Here is a 16,917-nt window from a genome sequence, read left to right as displayed (position 1 = left end):
CCCACCTCCCTCCTCTGATAAGTCCCCTATGCAAAAAGATGGATGGGGCACAGAGGCCTAGGACCTATCTGTGTCATAGACATGACATCAGGGAGATCACCTCCACCAGAAGTATGCCTGCAGGACATTTATAGACAGACTGCATACCCTTTGCCCCAAACGAGTGTCACAAAGACATTGCAAACAGGCTGAAGTATCTCTTATTGAATGATGAATATGATTTTAACAATGTCTTTTATTCTAGGCAACATTTAAAGGCTGGATGGATATTATGTATGCAGCAGTAGATTCAGGAAAGGTAGGTCATGAAAATTAAATGTTCTCCCTGGTGATCATTTCTCCAATTTTCAATTGTGTTTGACAATTTTCATACTTGCTGGTGTTAGATGACACGATGTTATAAATCTTTTCTCTGTTTTCTTGATGTTGTCCACTTATGATAAGAATCACTTTCCTTTATTTCCAGCATCTGATATGTACATTTCACTTTCCAATGACCTCCAATACAATAAGTGCAGTTAATTTCTACAGAAAAATATTTTAAGGGAAATTGCTTATCATCAAATTCGAAGCCTACAAAATTATAGCTAAAGGCAATTCAGGACTGAAGTAAAATGGATAAACAACCACTTAAAATAAATTGACAAACACTATTATATTTAATATATTTATATTACTATAACGTCCAGAGGCCCAAATCAGAATCAGGGCTCTGCTGTGTTAGTTGCTATATGAATGTGAAGTTTTGTGTACACAAAGAGTAGGAAGACAATTCACGAGCAATGAATTTTTGTGTGCTGAGTGGTTCATATTAATAGCTGATGGCATGCAGACCTCCTACTGTTTTCTCATTCAATATGTATTTGTATGTGTAAATAGCTGAGACTTTCTCTGAAGTAAGCAATCGGTATTCTGGGTGGGTATCCCATGGTGCTCTGTTTCACTGCTGGCTTCTTTATATTATGGGGCTTTTCTTGATGGATGTTTTGGGATACATAGGAGAAGTCAGTCAGAAGTGCCTGGAATTCTGGTATTTTAAGGTTGCCATCTCTCTACTTGCAGAAAACTGAAAACCTTTGCCCCACCCCTTCCCTCAGCACTCCCCCAATGTCACACTCTGTCCTTTCTCCAAGACTACACCCCCACCCACTCCAGCCATCCTCCCTCCATCCTTCACTCTCTCCCACCCTTGCTTACTCACTCATTTTACTGGGCTGGGGCAGTGGGTTGAGGTGTGGGCTCTGCCTGGGGGTGCAGACTCTGTGGCAGCACCTGGTATGAGGGGATTGGGGTGCAGGAGGTGGCTCTGAGTTGGTGAGTAGGGTCAAGGAGTTCAGAATGTTGGAGGAGCCTCTGGGCTGAGGTCGGGAGTTGGAGTGTTGAAGAGGGTGGGCTGTGGAGTGGCCCTGGAGATGATGGGATTGGGAAGTGGGAGGGAGCTACAGGCTGGGAGATGGGGTGTGGAAGGTAGCTCCCAGAATTGGTAGCATGTCCCTTTAGTTCCCAGATAGAGGAGTGGCCAGGCATAGATATAATCAACATCAGTGACAATTACAGGTATCCCTTGAGCACAATGGGCAGAGGATATCTTAACAAAGATTGCAAAGGAAATCAAAAGAACAAACTGCAGTTATGCTATTAATAGACATAGGGCCAAATTATCTGCCCAATTATGTCAATGGAAACATGTCAACAGAAAATTTGGCATGTTATTTGCAGCAGGTATTTTTCAGCTTATAATCAAATTCTAGGCAGAACATTGTTCCTTGTTTTCTGTGGTATCTTCGAATTTAACTTGAATCCGACTACACATTTTGGCTCTGCTTCCCTTTCTTTGTACCCTCCCACCCCCAGAAATGCAAGAGCTATCACTTTGTGTACAGTGAATTACTGCACAGCTAGCTAGGCTGTGAAACTAGAATGCAGCAGCTTGCTGCACATAAATGCATGTGTACACCGCTTTAGCACAGTGCAAATCCCAGAATGTGGCTTAACTGTGCCAAGCTGTAGATCTCCACCTTGACTTTCAGTGTACTAACTCACAGATTAGTTAATTCCTTATTTTTGTGCATTACAGACAGTTTTTTCTGCATTTCTAGTGATCAAACAAGTTTGATATCCTGCAAGAATCTCTGTATGGGAGGATCCCTACATCTTTAAAGAGTTCTTTCCAGGACCAGGGTTGCACTGTTCTTAGTCAATTTTCATTTTGCTTTTCATTTTTGCAGAAAGAAGAGCAGCCAAAGATGGAACGTTGTGTATACATGTACCTCTATTTTGTGATTTTCATTATCTTTGGATCATTCTTTACACTGAATCTCTTTGTCGGTGTCATTATTGACAATTTTAACCAACAAAAGAAAAAGATAAGTGCACTGTATATGTTCCCAGGCCCCTAATGTATTCCTTATGTGTTGTCTTCAAACTAGAGGATGCCAGCTGCACTTTTATTAAGGGAGCAGCATCCATATTGAATGTAATAGAGGCGCATTGCAAGTGAAGTGCTTCCTCTTCTCGAGTCTACTCCCCTATATCCCAGTCATGCAACTGTTGGCTCCTGGGATGCACTGATTCATGAGTCTACGAAGCCTGCTACATGATTGCTTGAATGCTACTTCTCCTGCCCTTCAACTGAGTGCTGTGGGACAGGATCTGAGAGCAGCACTGGGGCTGGGCAGTGGGCCTTCAGTGGAGAAGGGAGCAAGATGGGTTGGAGGAGGAGGGAGAAAGTTGCTCCTTCTCTCAGATGCCTGAGCTCTTCCTAACCTAACCATGATATTGTTTCTAAGCCACTAGAGCAGTGGTTCTTAACCTTTACTGCAGCCAGCACCCCTTTGGTTCTCTAAATATGTTCTCGCGCCCCTTACCAAAAATCAAAAATGTTCTTCTTTGAGGGTCCCCGTGGGTGCTCCACCTTAGGTGTGTCAGCACCACTGCACCCACAGCCAAAGATTTTCATAGCAGTGCCCCTCGGCAGGCTGCTGGTGCATGCAGAGCACAGGCCCTTGACACCTGTGACAGCTACTGCTCCTGCATGGGCAGCTTGTCACCTCAGTTCTTCTCTTCTCCTCTCTGGCTCCAGTGGCATTTCCCTCTCGCTCCCTCAGCTCTGAAAAACAAACATACAAACAATCAATTGAGATAAGAAGAGTCTTTAAACAGGCTCTGAGAACAAGAAGAAATCTTGTGGCACCTTATAGACTAACATATTTTGAAGCATAAGCTTTCGTGGGCAAAGACCCGCTTCATCAGACGCTTACGCTCCAAAATATCTGTTAGTCTATAAGGTGCCACAAGACTTCTTGCTGTTCTCGAAGCTACAGACTAACACAGATACCTCTCTGATACTAAACAGGCTCTGTAAGCATCAGAGTTGGAAAGGTTAAGAAATAAACTGAGGATAAGCAGAGCTGCTGACAAGGCTGCGTCTTAAAGGACCCCAGCCGTTTGCCAGCTCCACTTTAAAGCACAGACAGACACTCACTCATGCCCGGTTTCCTGGGTTTTAAAGAGTGCTCTTCCTGTGGTGTCTCAGTCCCTCTGTCAGATGGCCACTCTATCTGTGTCTGTTGCTTGGGACACCAGCACACAACTGAAGGCTGTCCTCACTGCAGGAGCCTTTCACATCGATCTCGCAGAGGCAGCAAGCGGCAGCTCCGCATCTGGCTCATGAAGCAGGCTTTGGTTCCTGCAGAGCAAACAGACTCGCCCCTGAGGTGCAGCCCACAGGGGGTCAAGAGCACTGACAGCGCTCTGGCAATGGCAAGCCCTACAAAGAGGGGGAAATCCCCCAGAGGCAAGAAGAAGCCATATGCCTTGTCAGGCTCTGTGTCCGCGAGAGTGCAAGGGACTGCCTCAAACCACCACGCTGCTGCCCTTCCTGCAGTTGAGGGGGCAGCCCAGGCATCCTCGCCAAAGAGGCAAGAGAAAGAGAGGTCCAAACCCTCCTTATCTAAAGCAGTGGGGCTCTTTGATAGGACAGGCCCTCTGCCTCAACTCAGCAGACTTAGCCCACACTGGCGTCCGCTTTCACTTGTCCAGCCTGTCCAGGAAGAAGCACTGAGAAGCTGGTACCGGAGAAGTGCCAAAATTCTGTCAGCTACTACTGCTGCTTCTCTCCTCAGTACCCACAGTGCAGGGGGCTCCTGTACCGATGACCTCCCACCATTCCTGCCTTACACTTTGATGGAGGAGCTGTTTATTACCTCTACTCCAAGGACTCCTCTGCTAATTGAGAGTTGTTTACACAGCCTGAGGCTCTCCTATTGTGACACCCCAGCAACTGGTTTTTCCAGTTCCTAAGATTCAGAGGACTACATGCCTCCTCAAAAGAGGAGTACAAAGAGACATCCTAACCTGCCACAGCCACAACCTTGGCAGCACTGCTGGGCACCGCCACCTATATCACCCAGCTGGCCATATTGGATCCCACTGGGGGGCATTCAGACAACAGCCTTGGCCACAGCCCATGCCACAACCTTTCCTGGTGTGAGGGGCAGACCCCACTCCAGCAAATATTCGTCTACCAAGTCAAAGCTATCTGAGATCAAAGACTGTGCCTCACACTCAACGGGGGAGGACCGCTCACCCTCTCCCCTTCCTCCACACCTGTCCTCTCCATCTTCGACTGCTTCAGCGGTACAACTTGCCACCTCAGATGATGATTCCAAGTCCTTTCAGGACCTCTTTTGGAGAGTCACACACAGACTCGAAATACCTCTTCCAACATCAGGGGACTTCAAACACAAATTGACAAACATTCGCCAGACATCTACACGTAACAGACTGGCAATTCCAATTAATGAGATTCTGCTAGAGCCAACCAAACTCCTCTAGAATACCCCGACCTTGATTATGCCCACCTCAAACAGGCTAGAGCACAAATACTGTGTTGCCCCCTCGGGTGCAGAATTCCTTTTCGCTCACCTGCACTGCAACTCATTGATAGTGAATGCAGTAAATCAGAGGGGAAAGCAACACAATTACAGGGTCAACTAGGGTGACAAAGACTGGAAAAGGCTGGATGTAATGGGGAAGAAAGCATACTCCTCAGCTAGCCTACAATTTCGAATTGCCAATTATATGGTCCTGCTAACCAAATAGACTCATCACATTTTTGACCAATTCTACACCTTCTCTGATGCAATTCCTGACAATGAAGCAGAACAATACAAGGTGCTCATGAGCGAAGGCTGTCTAATTGCAAAAACATCCCTGCAATCAGCATTAGACTCAGCGGATACTACCACCTGGTCCCAAGTCTGCACAGTAGTCATGAGGCGAGTGTCCAGGCTACAACTGTCTGGGTTTTCCAAAGAGGTTCAGGCCACAGTGCAAGACCTGCCTTTTGAGATGTCTTGCCCCTTTGCTGAAAGTACTAATGAGACTTTACACTCTATCAAAGAATCAAGGGTAACACTATGTACTCTGGGCTTCCATTTGATCACCTGAAAGTGCCCTCAAAACAGGCAATCCAACTACAGTTTCAAGGCACTGGCCTTTAATAACAGGGAATTTGATAATAGGCAATCCCAGAAGCAACCTAGGAGGAGGCAATCTTCAACCTGTTTCCCTCCAAGCCCTGGCCCCATTCCCCTTCTCTGTCCCTTTTTGGGGACCCCTCTCACGAGCTGCTGCTCATGCAAGAGACACAACAACTTCTTTGGTTGGGGGTAATAGAAAAAGTACGCACTGAAAACAGGGGAATGGGACTCTACTCAAGGTATTTCCTCACAGAAAAGAATTCAGAGGGCTGGAGACCCATATTAGACAGCAGGTACCTGAACTGGCACATTCTCTGTCAAAAATTCAAAATGGTAAAGCTAGCCATTATTATTCCCGCTCTGCAAAGAGTGGACTGGCTGTCCACTCTTGTCCTGCAAGATGCATACTTCCCTCCATCCATTCATCCAGCACACAGGATGTTCCTCAGATTCACCATAGCAAATCAACATTCCCAATACAGGGTGAGTCCCTTCAGCCTATGTACAGTACTGAGGGTTTTTTCAAAGGTGCTTGCAGTGGTCACTGCATTCCTGAGAACAAAGGGAGTAACCTTCTTTCCCTATATAGACAATTGCCTGATAAGCGGCTAGACCCGGGCACAGAATGAACAAGCGATGTTGAATACCAGTATTCTTTTCTCGAGCCTTGGCCTGTGCATAAACCTTCAAAAGTGCACCCTTGCACCAACCCCAAGACTTGAATTCACAGGGGCGCTCCTAGGCTGCCAGACTGCTACAGCCTCTCATCCACCACACAGGCTGAAGATGTACAAGACCTTGTCACTGGTCTGCAACTTTCACCGACCGTACCAGTCAGGCAATGCCTATGCCTCATAGGTCACTTGGCGGCAGCAATATCGGTGGTACACACACGTTTATGAATGGGACCCTTGCAGGTGTGGTTCAGAGCAGTATTCAGGTCCCACCTACACCTGCTGAACAAGTCATTGAGTGTCCCAGCCAAGGTCAGGAGCTCCTTCCCCTGGGGGATGCAAGCCGGCAATGTGTGTGTAGGAGTGCTGTTCCAGAGACCCCATCCTACACTCACAATCACGTCGGACACCTCCCTCTTGGGTTAGGGTGCTCATCTTGGGGACCAATTAGCCCAGGGTACATGGTCCCCAAATAAGTAACTACAACACATCAGCTTCCTAAAGTTGAAAGCAGTTCGGTACGCATGCATACAAGTCTTCACCCCAGAGCTCCAACACTACAGTACACATACTAACAGATAAGATGACAGCTGTGCATTATATAAACACACCGGGTAGGGTATGCTCAAAACAACTCCGCCAGGAAGTAATACTACTCTGGGAGTGGTGTATCCCCCATCAGGTCCACATTGTTGTGGCTCACGTTCCGGGCAAGAACTACATACCAGCAAACAATCTGGGTCTTATTTTCTCAACAGACCATGAGAGGGAAATCAACAAGTCCTCCATCCACCATGCTTTCTGCAAGTGGGGCTTCCAAATGATAGACCTATTTGTCACAGCTGCCAACATTCTATGCCCCCTATTTTGCTCCAGACATGAAATAGGGCACAACTCTCTAGGGGATGTGTTCAGCATCACATTGAATTCACCTTTCATGTATGCATTCCTGCCAACACCCCTTATTCAGAGCTTGACAGCCAAGATAAGATGGGATGGAGCTTGGGTCATCCTCCTAGCACCCCAGATGTCCCAGACAAACGTGGTTCCCTGATCTGCTGCTTCTCTCCAGGCATCCTCCTCACTGCTTCCCTCCTGTTCTGATGCTCCTCACTCAACGGAACAGCTCGATTCGCCACCCAGCTGTTGACTGTCTCCATCTGCATGCATAGTACCTGGTTGGCTGATGGACCTGGAGCTCCTATACCCACCACAGATTCTCATGATCCTGGAAAACAGCAGAACACCAGCAACAAGAAAGACTTATTTTCAAAAGTGGCAGCATTTTATAGCATGGTGCCAATCACAATCATGTCATGTGCAATCAGAGGTTCCACAAATAGTCGCTTACTTGACCTTTCTGCAACAAATGAACCTACCAGTAAACACCATCAGGGTCCGCATAGCTGCCATATCGACATTCCACCTGCCAATTCGAGACTGTTCAGTCGTTACTCATCCTTCAGTCCAACGATACCTGAGGGGCCTTCAGAACCTGTTTCCCCCAATTAAGGACCCAACACCATCATGGGACCTTAATTTAGTTCTCATATCTCTCATGGGGAAACCCTTCAAACCATTGACCACATGCTCACTCCTAGATCTCTCCCTGAAGTTAGCTTTCCTCGTGGCAATAACATCAGCACGCACAGTACGAGAGATCAGTACTGTCGCCTCACAACCTCCCAACACAGCCTTTTACAAAAACAAAGTGGTACTATGAACACACTCTCAGTTCCTCCCGAAAGTGCTCACCTCCTTCCATTGTCATGAAACAGTCTACCTACTGGTATTCTTCCCCAAACAACACATCAATGACGAGCACAGATCCCTGCATACCCTGGACATTCAGCAAGCACTGGTCTTTTACCTGCAAAGAACACAATATTTCTGTAAGACAGCTTGACTGTTTGTCTCCATGGCCAAAAGATCCTGTGGCATGCCCATTTCCAAACAGAGACTCCCTAAGTAGATTTCCATCTGCATACGACTTGTTTATGCTAACATGGATAAATAGCCTTCTTCTAATCTTTGTGCACATTCCACATGGGAAATGGCCACATCTACTGCCTTTCTCCAGGGCGTATCCAGAGAAGACATATGCAGAGCAGCAATATGGGCCTCTGCACACACTTTTACACATCACTATGCCATAAAATCCTACTCTGACTCTCAAACCAAGTTTGGCCACTCCATACTGTTATCGTCCGATGCATAAAATCCGAAGGTCCCACCTCCAAATCTCAGAACTGCTCTGTAGTCACCTAAGGTGAAGCACCCACAGGGACCCTTGAAGAAGAAGGAGAGGTTACTCACCCTGTTCAGTAACTGGAGTTCTTTGAGATGGTTGTCTCTGTGAGTGCTCCACCACCCACCTACCTGTTCTCTGCTTCAGATTTCTATCTAGGCATCTGGATCAGAGAAGAACAGAGGTGACAGGCTGCCCACGCATGAGCAGTGCCTGTCACAGGCATCTTGAGCCTGTACTCTGCAGGCACGGGCAGCTGGCTGAGGGGCAACTGCTATGAAAATCTTCGGCTTATGGGCGCAGCAGTGCTGACACACCTAAGGTGGAGCACCCATGGGGACAACCATCTTGAAGAACTCCAGTTAGTGTACAGGATCAGAAACCTGTACTTCTTGCACCCCTTATCAAAAATCAGAAATGGAGATGGGGGGTGTTATACACTTTTAAATGCATATTAAATATATCGAAAATGTATAATGTTAATAAATACATAGGTTTGATGAAACAAAGTAGTTGTAATTACATGCCCGTGCTTAATTTGTGTTTTCAATAATCTACCTTCTAAAAACACCTGGCATGTCTCACACTCCCAGAAAGGGCATTGGTGCATGCACTCCAGATTAAGAACCACTGCACTAGAGTGTCACCACAGAACAGCTGCTCTGGGAGATCTTTGTTAATTTACTGTACTGCTTTGGTCCTAAAATGGTACTTGAAAAGGGTTAGCAAGAGTTGACAGAATAAAAAAAGAAAGAAGTGTTGATTTCAACAATCTAGACTCTTGCATGGCAGTAATGTTTCTTTCTCATCAACAATAACATCAGCACTGTTTCCATATACTTAGGTGGACATGACATCTTTATGACAGAAGAACAGAAAAAATATTATAATGCAATGAAAAAACTGGGATCCAAGAAACCCCAAAAACCTATCCCAAGGCCATTGGTGAGAGACCTCTTGAGTTCTTCCAGCAAAAATATCTCGAATCAGTGAAAAACCGTAGTAAAAATAATTTAATCCCCTATAGAAAAGAAAAATTACTTCATGTGCATTATACCCATTTCTTTCCATTACTGCACACAGAGTTCATGGTCTTACTTCTACATCAAGAAATTTGTCATTGATTCTAAAGATTATACACATTAAATGTTTATGAAGTTCAATACAGAAATATTGTTTTTATATTTATCCTCAAATTGATTATCCTTCAGGATTTGTATAGCCTGATATAAGTATATAGTTGTCATTCAAATAAATTAAATAACATTGTAACATAGAAAAACTGAAGCTATCCACTCATGAGTATATACATTTATTTTACATAGTTACTGGGGATGGCTGGAAAACCAGGAGAAATAGTAGATATATCTTGATTTTAGTAAGGCTTTTATCATATTTCCATGTTCTAATAAGCAAACATGGGAAATGTGGTCTAGATGGAATTACTATAAATGGGTGCAAAACATGTTGAAAAATCATACCCAGAGAGTGCTTATCAATGGCCAGCTGTCAAATAGAATGGATAAATTTAGTTGGAGATATCCTATTCAATAATGACTCGGATAACGGAGTAGAGAGCACTTATCTGAGTAGGGTTGCAAGTACTTTGAAGAACAGGAATAAAATTCTAAATGTCCTTAATATATTGGACAATTGATCTAAAATCAACAAAATGAAATTCCCTAAGTAAAAGTGCAAAGTACTAAACTTAGGCTACGTCTACACATCATCGTAAAGTCAATTTTAAGGCAGTTAGCTCAATTTTATGTCATCATCTTCACTGTGAATGCCATTAGGTCAATTTTAGGGAGCACTAAGGTCAACATTATTACACCCACAAAGCGAGTTGGCATAGCACCAAGTTTGAATTTAAAATGTCAGATTAATGCCAGTGTGCAAATGTCAATTATTTACATTGACTTTATTGGCCTCCAGTGGTGTCCCATGTGTATTCCACAAGGCCCCATGGTTATGTGCTCTAGTCACTTCCATCTCTGTGGCTCTCCAGGCATGCAGGAAGTAGGTAACAGGAAGCCTGCGAATTTCAATTTGGCACCAGGAAGCACAGGAGATTGAAGTGGGCACCTGGGCCCATTTTGAATTAATTTCTTTATTATCAGTGAGATGATCTCATCTACCCAGGAAAAAATAGCCCCTACACTGAGTGGTGGATTCTTCCCTGCATAGGATGTAGTAGGAGAGGCCAAGATTTTTATTTCAGTGCTGACGCCAGCTCCCGCCTCACAGCACCATGTGGCAGCTAAGCTGTGGGGGTCATGTGTGCATGAGAGGCCAAGACACATCTTTTCTGCAGTTCACATTTGTACCGCCTCCCCCTGCTCCAGATGCCATGCAGTGGGAATCTATCTTGTGTCCAGCCACATCACGTGACTAGCCCCCAACCCAATGAAAGCAAGATGTGTTATACCATACATACTGTGCTTTCAAGGGGGTAAAAGTATCTGAGTGACCAGATGAGATAGCACAGTCACCTGGGTAATCCCAGGGCACAGTCATTCTGTTATGTGGGTATGACAGCCCCCTGTCTGGCAATCTGTTTGGCTGATAACATAAAAGTTATACCATTCTGGCCAGGCAGGGGTAGTTTCAAGGTGGGACAAAGTAGCTGAGAGACCAGTTGACATGACACAATCATGTGGGTGATCCCAGGGCACAGAGTCATTCTGGCATGTGGGTATGACAGTCCCCTGCCTGGCATGCTAGTTGGCTGATCAGGCAAAAGTCATACCTAAAGGGAATGATAATAATGTGAAGATGTTCCTTCAATGGGAGAAAAGCAGCTGAGCAGCCAGTTTATATGGTTCAGTCATCTTCTGAAGCCCAGTCTATTTAGTTTTCTTTTGACTGGGATTCACTCCTTTAACTTATTTCCTTCTGAAAAAAATGACCATTTGCTTTCCACAGGAGGGGAATGAGGGCAGTGTAGTGTGGGAAGATGACATCACATACCTACAACCACATGTGGGGCATTTTTTCCCCATACTGCATCAGCAAAAAAACCCAGGCTACTACAGGGCTGAGGGGACTGTGGGATAGGTTCCCGCAATGCACTACTACAACAGTCGATGTTTGGCAGCACTAACTTGACTTTGTAGCGACTTTGTGGGGAGGTGAGGATACTTATATGTGAATTTATAAAACCCAGTGTTATAAAATTGAATTTAATAAAATCGAATTTATATCATACTGGAGATGTAGCCTCAGGAAAGAAAAGGGAAATACTCAAATACAAAATGAGGATTGACTGCCTAGGTAGTAGAGCTGCAGAAAAGTGTCTGGGGATGTCAATGGATCACAAATGTAATATGAACCAATAGTATGATGATGTTTGTGAAAAAGGATAGTATTCAGATTATACTGTTCTGCTTTGGTTGGTACTCAGGAGGCTTCAGCTGAAGTGTTGTGTCCAGTTTTGGATGTCATGCTTAAAGAAAGATGCAGACAAATATGAATCTGGAAGAGAGCAATAAAAATGAGTAAAGGTTTAGAAAATTGGGGAATCGTTAAAAATATGGGCATGTTTAGTCCTGAGAAAAGAGGAGTGAAGTGGGACCTGATAACAGTTGTCAAATATGTTGAGGGCTCTGATTAGCAGGACTGTGATCAAATGTTTTCAGTGCCCATAGAAAAAATGTTTAATCTGAAGTGAGAAGATTTAGGTGATATATGAGAAAAAAGTCTGAACTATCAGGCTAATTAAGGTTTGGAATGGGTTAGCAAGTGAGGTTGTGGAATCCCCACCAATGGAGATTTTTAGTAACATATTAGACAAACACCTATCAGGTAGTGTGTAGCTATACTTGGTTCCCACTCAGTGCATCAGGATGGACTAGATAACTTCTTGCCCTACATTGCTGTTATTCTGTGTCTGCCTACAGCCTCATCAATACTAACACCTCTTTTTTTCTCTCCTACAGAACAAATACCAAGGGGTTTTTTTTGACATCGTAACAAGCCAAGCCTTTGATGTAGTCATCATGATTCTTATCTGCCTTAACATGATAACTATGATGATAGAAACTGATGATCAAACTGCTAAGAAGACTAATATTCTTAATAAAATCAACATCTTCTTTGTTGCCATCTTTACTGCAGAGTGCATCATGAAATTGTTGGCCCTGAGACACTACTACTTCACCAATGGCTGGAACATATTTGACTTAAGTGTTGTCATCATGTCCATTGTTGGTAAGTAAAAATACACAGACATTTTCTTTACTATACCAAATTGAGTTGCAATTTGTTTCTTGGCCACAAACCTTTCATGAAATGGAATACATTGTTGCTGGGTACAAAGTGCCGGGAAGTGACATCACAACAGATTTGAAAAAAGAGAAAGAAAAGAAAGGTCAGAGGATGAAATGCCAACAAATATAGGCAAAATAGCATAGAAGGGGAATTATAAAGTTTTCTATTGTTTTCTCTTACCTTTTAAAAGGGACTACTTTTTATAGTGGAAGGATAGACTCTCTGATAATGTTTTTTGTTTTACTGTATGAAAAGTTAATGTAATGAGCAATGTTGTAATAAATATTGTATTTTTGTCTTGTAACCCTAAAAAGAAAGTTCATCTGACAAAATTAATAATTTTTCTGTGTTAGTTAGGGGTTATTTTAGTGATGTGAAACATTTTAATTTTTACAAAAGTGCAGATAATTTTTTCAGAGCTCAGTGATGGCATAATCTTTTATCATTTGATATCATGTCTTGTTATAGTTTTGGTTTATGAAGAAATATTTTGTCAATTTTAAAGCATATACAATACATCAACATTATAGAGGAGAATCAGTTGCAAAAATTGAAATTAAAATATAGCAACTTTATATAGCATCTGATCAATCCTGAATAATGGTAGATATAATCAAGATATAACTGTTCTTCTTAGTAAGTATAATATCTTTGATTATTTCTCTTGTTTGAGCAATCTTTCTACATGGAAAAATCCTCACCTCATCATCAAACTCACTGAATTTTGTTTTCATGCTTATAATATATTGTCAAAATGTATCATTTTATTCAACAATCTAATTTAGATTAAAATTATGTTGATTCACCTCTCACACTAGTGGAAATCAAGAGTCACTCAACTGAACTCAATGAAGTAATAATAAAATAACAGAGAGGAGAATCAGGCCAAAATGTGTTGAATTTAGTTTGAACAGATTTTAATGTAGAAATGGGGTGAAGAGCTGGAATAAAATTTATGTTCTACTTTTTTAACTACTTCTAATGCAAAAGAATGCAAAATTGATAGAAGAAGGTATATCAGGAATTAAAATATTTGCTCTCCATCTAATTAGCCCTATTTAGTGTAGCAGTACAAGGTCAAGTCTGCACTATACCTGAAAATTGATCTTGAATACACAATTCCAACTATGATAATTGCATAACTGGAATTGATGTATCTAGGATCAACTTATCTGGCTGTCCTCACAGAGGGAGGTTGACAGGAGAAAGTCTTCCATCGACTTCCCATACTCCTTGCAATAATGAATACAGGGATCGACTGTCAAGCCCTGGAAGTTTGATTTTGTACATTGCCATTAGGCATATGAAATTGAACCCCAGAAGATCGAGCTTGACTGGGGCAATCTCCCAGTAAGTATAGACATACCTTTAGTATTGAGAGAAATGTATCCAAACCTCTCCCTGACTCCTTTTTGGTGAAAATGGTGGAAAACAAGGAGCAAAGAAGTGGGTCCCCATAAAGATTAGGAGATTTAAGGACAATTCTTTAAAAGATAAATATTTCATTATGGTGTCCCTTGCTACAAAGAATTCCTAGGAAATAGCAAAAACAAATAGACCTATAGGGACAGCAAAAGAAAGAAAACCTTTTTGTGTAATGGGAAAAAAAGAGAATAGGTAGTTACATGAAGCCTTGGCCAGCTGACATCTGGAAGATTATCTTTTTTCCTGTTTTTATATGAGACTGTTTGGGACTGCAGTGGAGACTCTCTAGGAAGCCCTCAATTGATTCAGCCTTTCATTCGGTAACACCACCTCTGGACTGGTCATCTGCAGTGATTGAACCTAGGACCTCTAGATCTAAAAGTATAGACTTTACTGGTAGTGCAAATAGACTTTGTGCATTAGGTTAGAGACAGTACCAGACCAGTAAATGTCTGTGGTGCAGCTCCTAGAAAAGAAGCAAAAGCCTCATTGTAACATAGAGCATATTGTTATTTACCCTGCCATTTTTCTGTCTTTTATTTGTCCCTCATCACCACTGTATCTAAATATCAAAGGCCTGTGACTCTCGTGTCGTGTTTTCGTTTTCTCAACATTTAGGTCTGAATGGTAAAATGTATTTACATAAACTGCTCCTATGGAAAATGCACATGTACCCAGTGGTCGTGCAACGTGCAGCACATAAAAGCACCTACTTGTATGTTTTACATATGCAGTAGCTCATATCCAGATTTTAGGGGCACAACATAGACACCTTTATTTGAAAAATATAATCCATGAGGTCTGGTATTGTTTTAATTTCAAAACTTTTATAAGTAAGACATTTAAGTTTTTTAGAAATGTGTACCTTTTGCTTTAAGAATCAAGACTTGTTAGTGCTAGCCCATTTTACTGATAATATTATGTCTTTCCTTTAATAATTAGCAACAATTAGAAATTCTAATTCATTACTTATTTCTGATTTTAGGCACTGTGCTTTCTGGCATTGTTAAAGCATTTGAAAATTATTTCTCACCTACGCTCTTCAGAGTGATTCGCTTGGCTCGAATTGGACGAATACTAAGACTTGTCCGAGCTGCCAAAGGAATTAGAACTCTTCTTTTTGCCTTAATGATGTCCCTTCCCGCTCTGTTCAACATTGGCCTCTTACTTTTTCTGGTCATGTTTATTTATGCCATTTTTGGTATGGCAAATTTTGCATATGTTCAGTGGGAGGGTGGTATTGATGACATGTTCAACTTCCAAACCTTTGCTAACAGCATGCTCTGTCTCTTCCAAATCACAACATCTGCTGGCTGGGATGGTCTTCTCAGTCCTATTTTAAACACTGGACCGCCATATTGTGATCCAACAATACAGGGTACTGTGGGAGAATGTGGTAAACCTGCTGTGGGTATTATATTCTTTGTAAGTTACGTTATCATATCATTTCTTATTGTTGTAAACATGTATATAGCTGTTATTTTAGAGAACTTCAGTGTTGCCACTGAGGAAAGTACAGATCCTCTAAGTGAAGATGACTTTGATATGTTTTATGAAGTCTGGGAGAAGTTTGATCCAGCGGCAACACAGTTTATTGAGTATTCAGCACTTTCAGACTTTGCAGATGCACTGGCAGAACCTTTACGTGTAGCCAAACCAAACAAAATTGAGCTCATAGCAATGGATCTTCCCATGGTCAGTGGAGATCGGATCCACTGTTTGGATATTTTATTTGCTTTCACTAAACGGGTGCTAGGAGAATCTGGGGATATGGATACTCTAAAAGTTCAGATGGAGGAAAAGTTTATGGGTGCTAATCCATCTACACTTTCTTATGAACCAATTACAACGACAATTAAACACAAACAAGAAGAAGTTTCTGCCATTATTATCCAGAGGGCTTACAGAAGTCATTTGATTCAACATTCCATGAAGCAGTCCTCTTTTGTGTACCATCATAGAATCTGTGATGGTGACATCCTTGAAGATGCTCCAGGGAAAGAAGGCCTCATCACATTCATGGTGAATGAAAACTGTTGTAGAAATGTAGACAAATCTTTCCCTCCATCCTATGACAGTGTGACTGGAATCACTAATAAGCACCTCAGCGTGAAGATGGCAGACTCTCCCCTGAATGATGAACCTATAGATTATCAACTGTCTGCAGAGAGAGAAAAAGAATCCATTGTTTAAATGTTTGTTTAGAATGCTTTAAAATATGGTCCACAGCATGTTGTGATGTGAATATACAGCAGTTGAAGCCGCAGTCTTATTAAACATTAGTTGCAAAAGAAAAAGTGGTGTTTCACCCTTACCTACAGAATTTACCAAACAATAACCTATGACCTTGCTACATTCAACTTTGCTTAATATTTTCATTTATATATGCATAGGATAATCTGTACATGGTTATTGTGGTACAGACACTGTACTGATAGAGTTGTATTCCTCTTACTTCTGCTAAGCAGACATCTGCTCCTTTAGCTTTGTTTGCTTTGTTGAGAGAGAGTTTAAGATATGGAAAATAAGTTTCATGGTACTTGGAAATAAATGTCTGTGGGGCTAAAAGTTGGTCTGGAGAAAAAAGTTTCAGGTTTGGGGATTTTGGAGGTGGAGGAGGGGTGTTGAAATGGAACCTTAACTCATTCATAATTAACATTTTGATTATAAACATGATAGATAATGGCTCACAATCTGTCAGTCCTGTGATCCACATATCACAAGCATAACCATTGCATGACTCACTGATATGACAGTGTACTGGAAATACTCCAATACAATGAATTTAAATAGAATAGTCATGGTGTATATACTATTG

The 16,917-nt window shown here is 42.3% G+C and overlaps 1 protein-coding gene across 1 annotated transcript in view; it reads left to right on the top strand.

The window, feature by feature from the left end:
- Nucleotides 1-16,292, top strand: part of LOC142008336 (sodium channel protein type 5 subunit alpha-like) — a 116,477-nt gene extending 100,185 nt beyond the window's left edge. Inside the window, exons 22-26 of the mRNA XM_074985516.1 lie at nt 245-302; nt 2,233-2,370; nt 9,250-9,350; nt 12,344-12,614; nt 15,085-16,292. Coding sequence (XP_074841617.1) covers nt 245-302; nt 2,233-2,370; nt 9,250-9,350; nt 12,344-12,614; nt 15,085-16,292 — 1,776 coding nt within the window. The remainder of the gene's footprint in view (nt 1-244; nt 303-2,232; nt 2,371-9,249; nt 9,351-12,343; nt 12,615-15,084) is intronic.
- The last annotated feature ends 625 nt before the right edge of the window (nt 16,293-16,917 follow it).

The sequence above is a fragment of the Carettochelys insculpta genome, chromosome 2, assembly GCF_033958435.1.
Source record: "Carettochelys insculpta isolate YL-2023 chromosome 2, ASM3395843v1, whole genome shotgun sequence".
NCBI classification, from domain to species: Eukaryota; Metazoa; Chordata; order Testudines; family Carettochelyidae; genus Carettochelys; species Carettochelys insculpta.
Note: the sequence above shows the minus strand (reverse complement) of the source record. Positions and strands in the feature narration are given on the sequence as shown.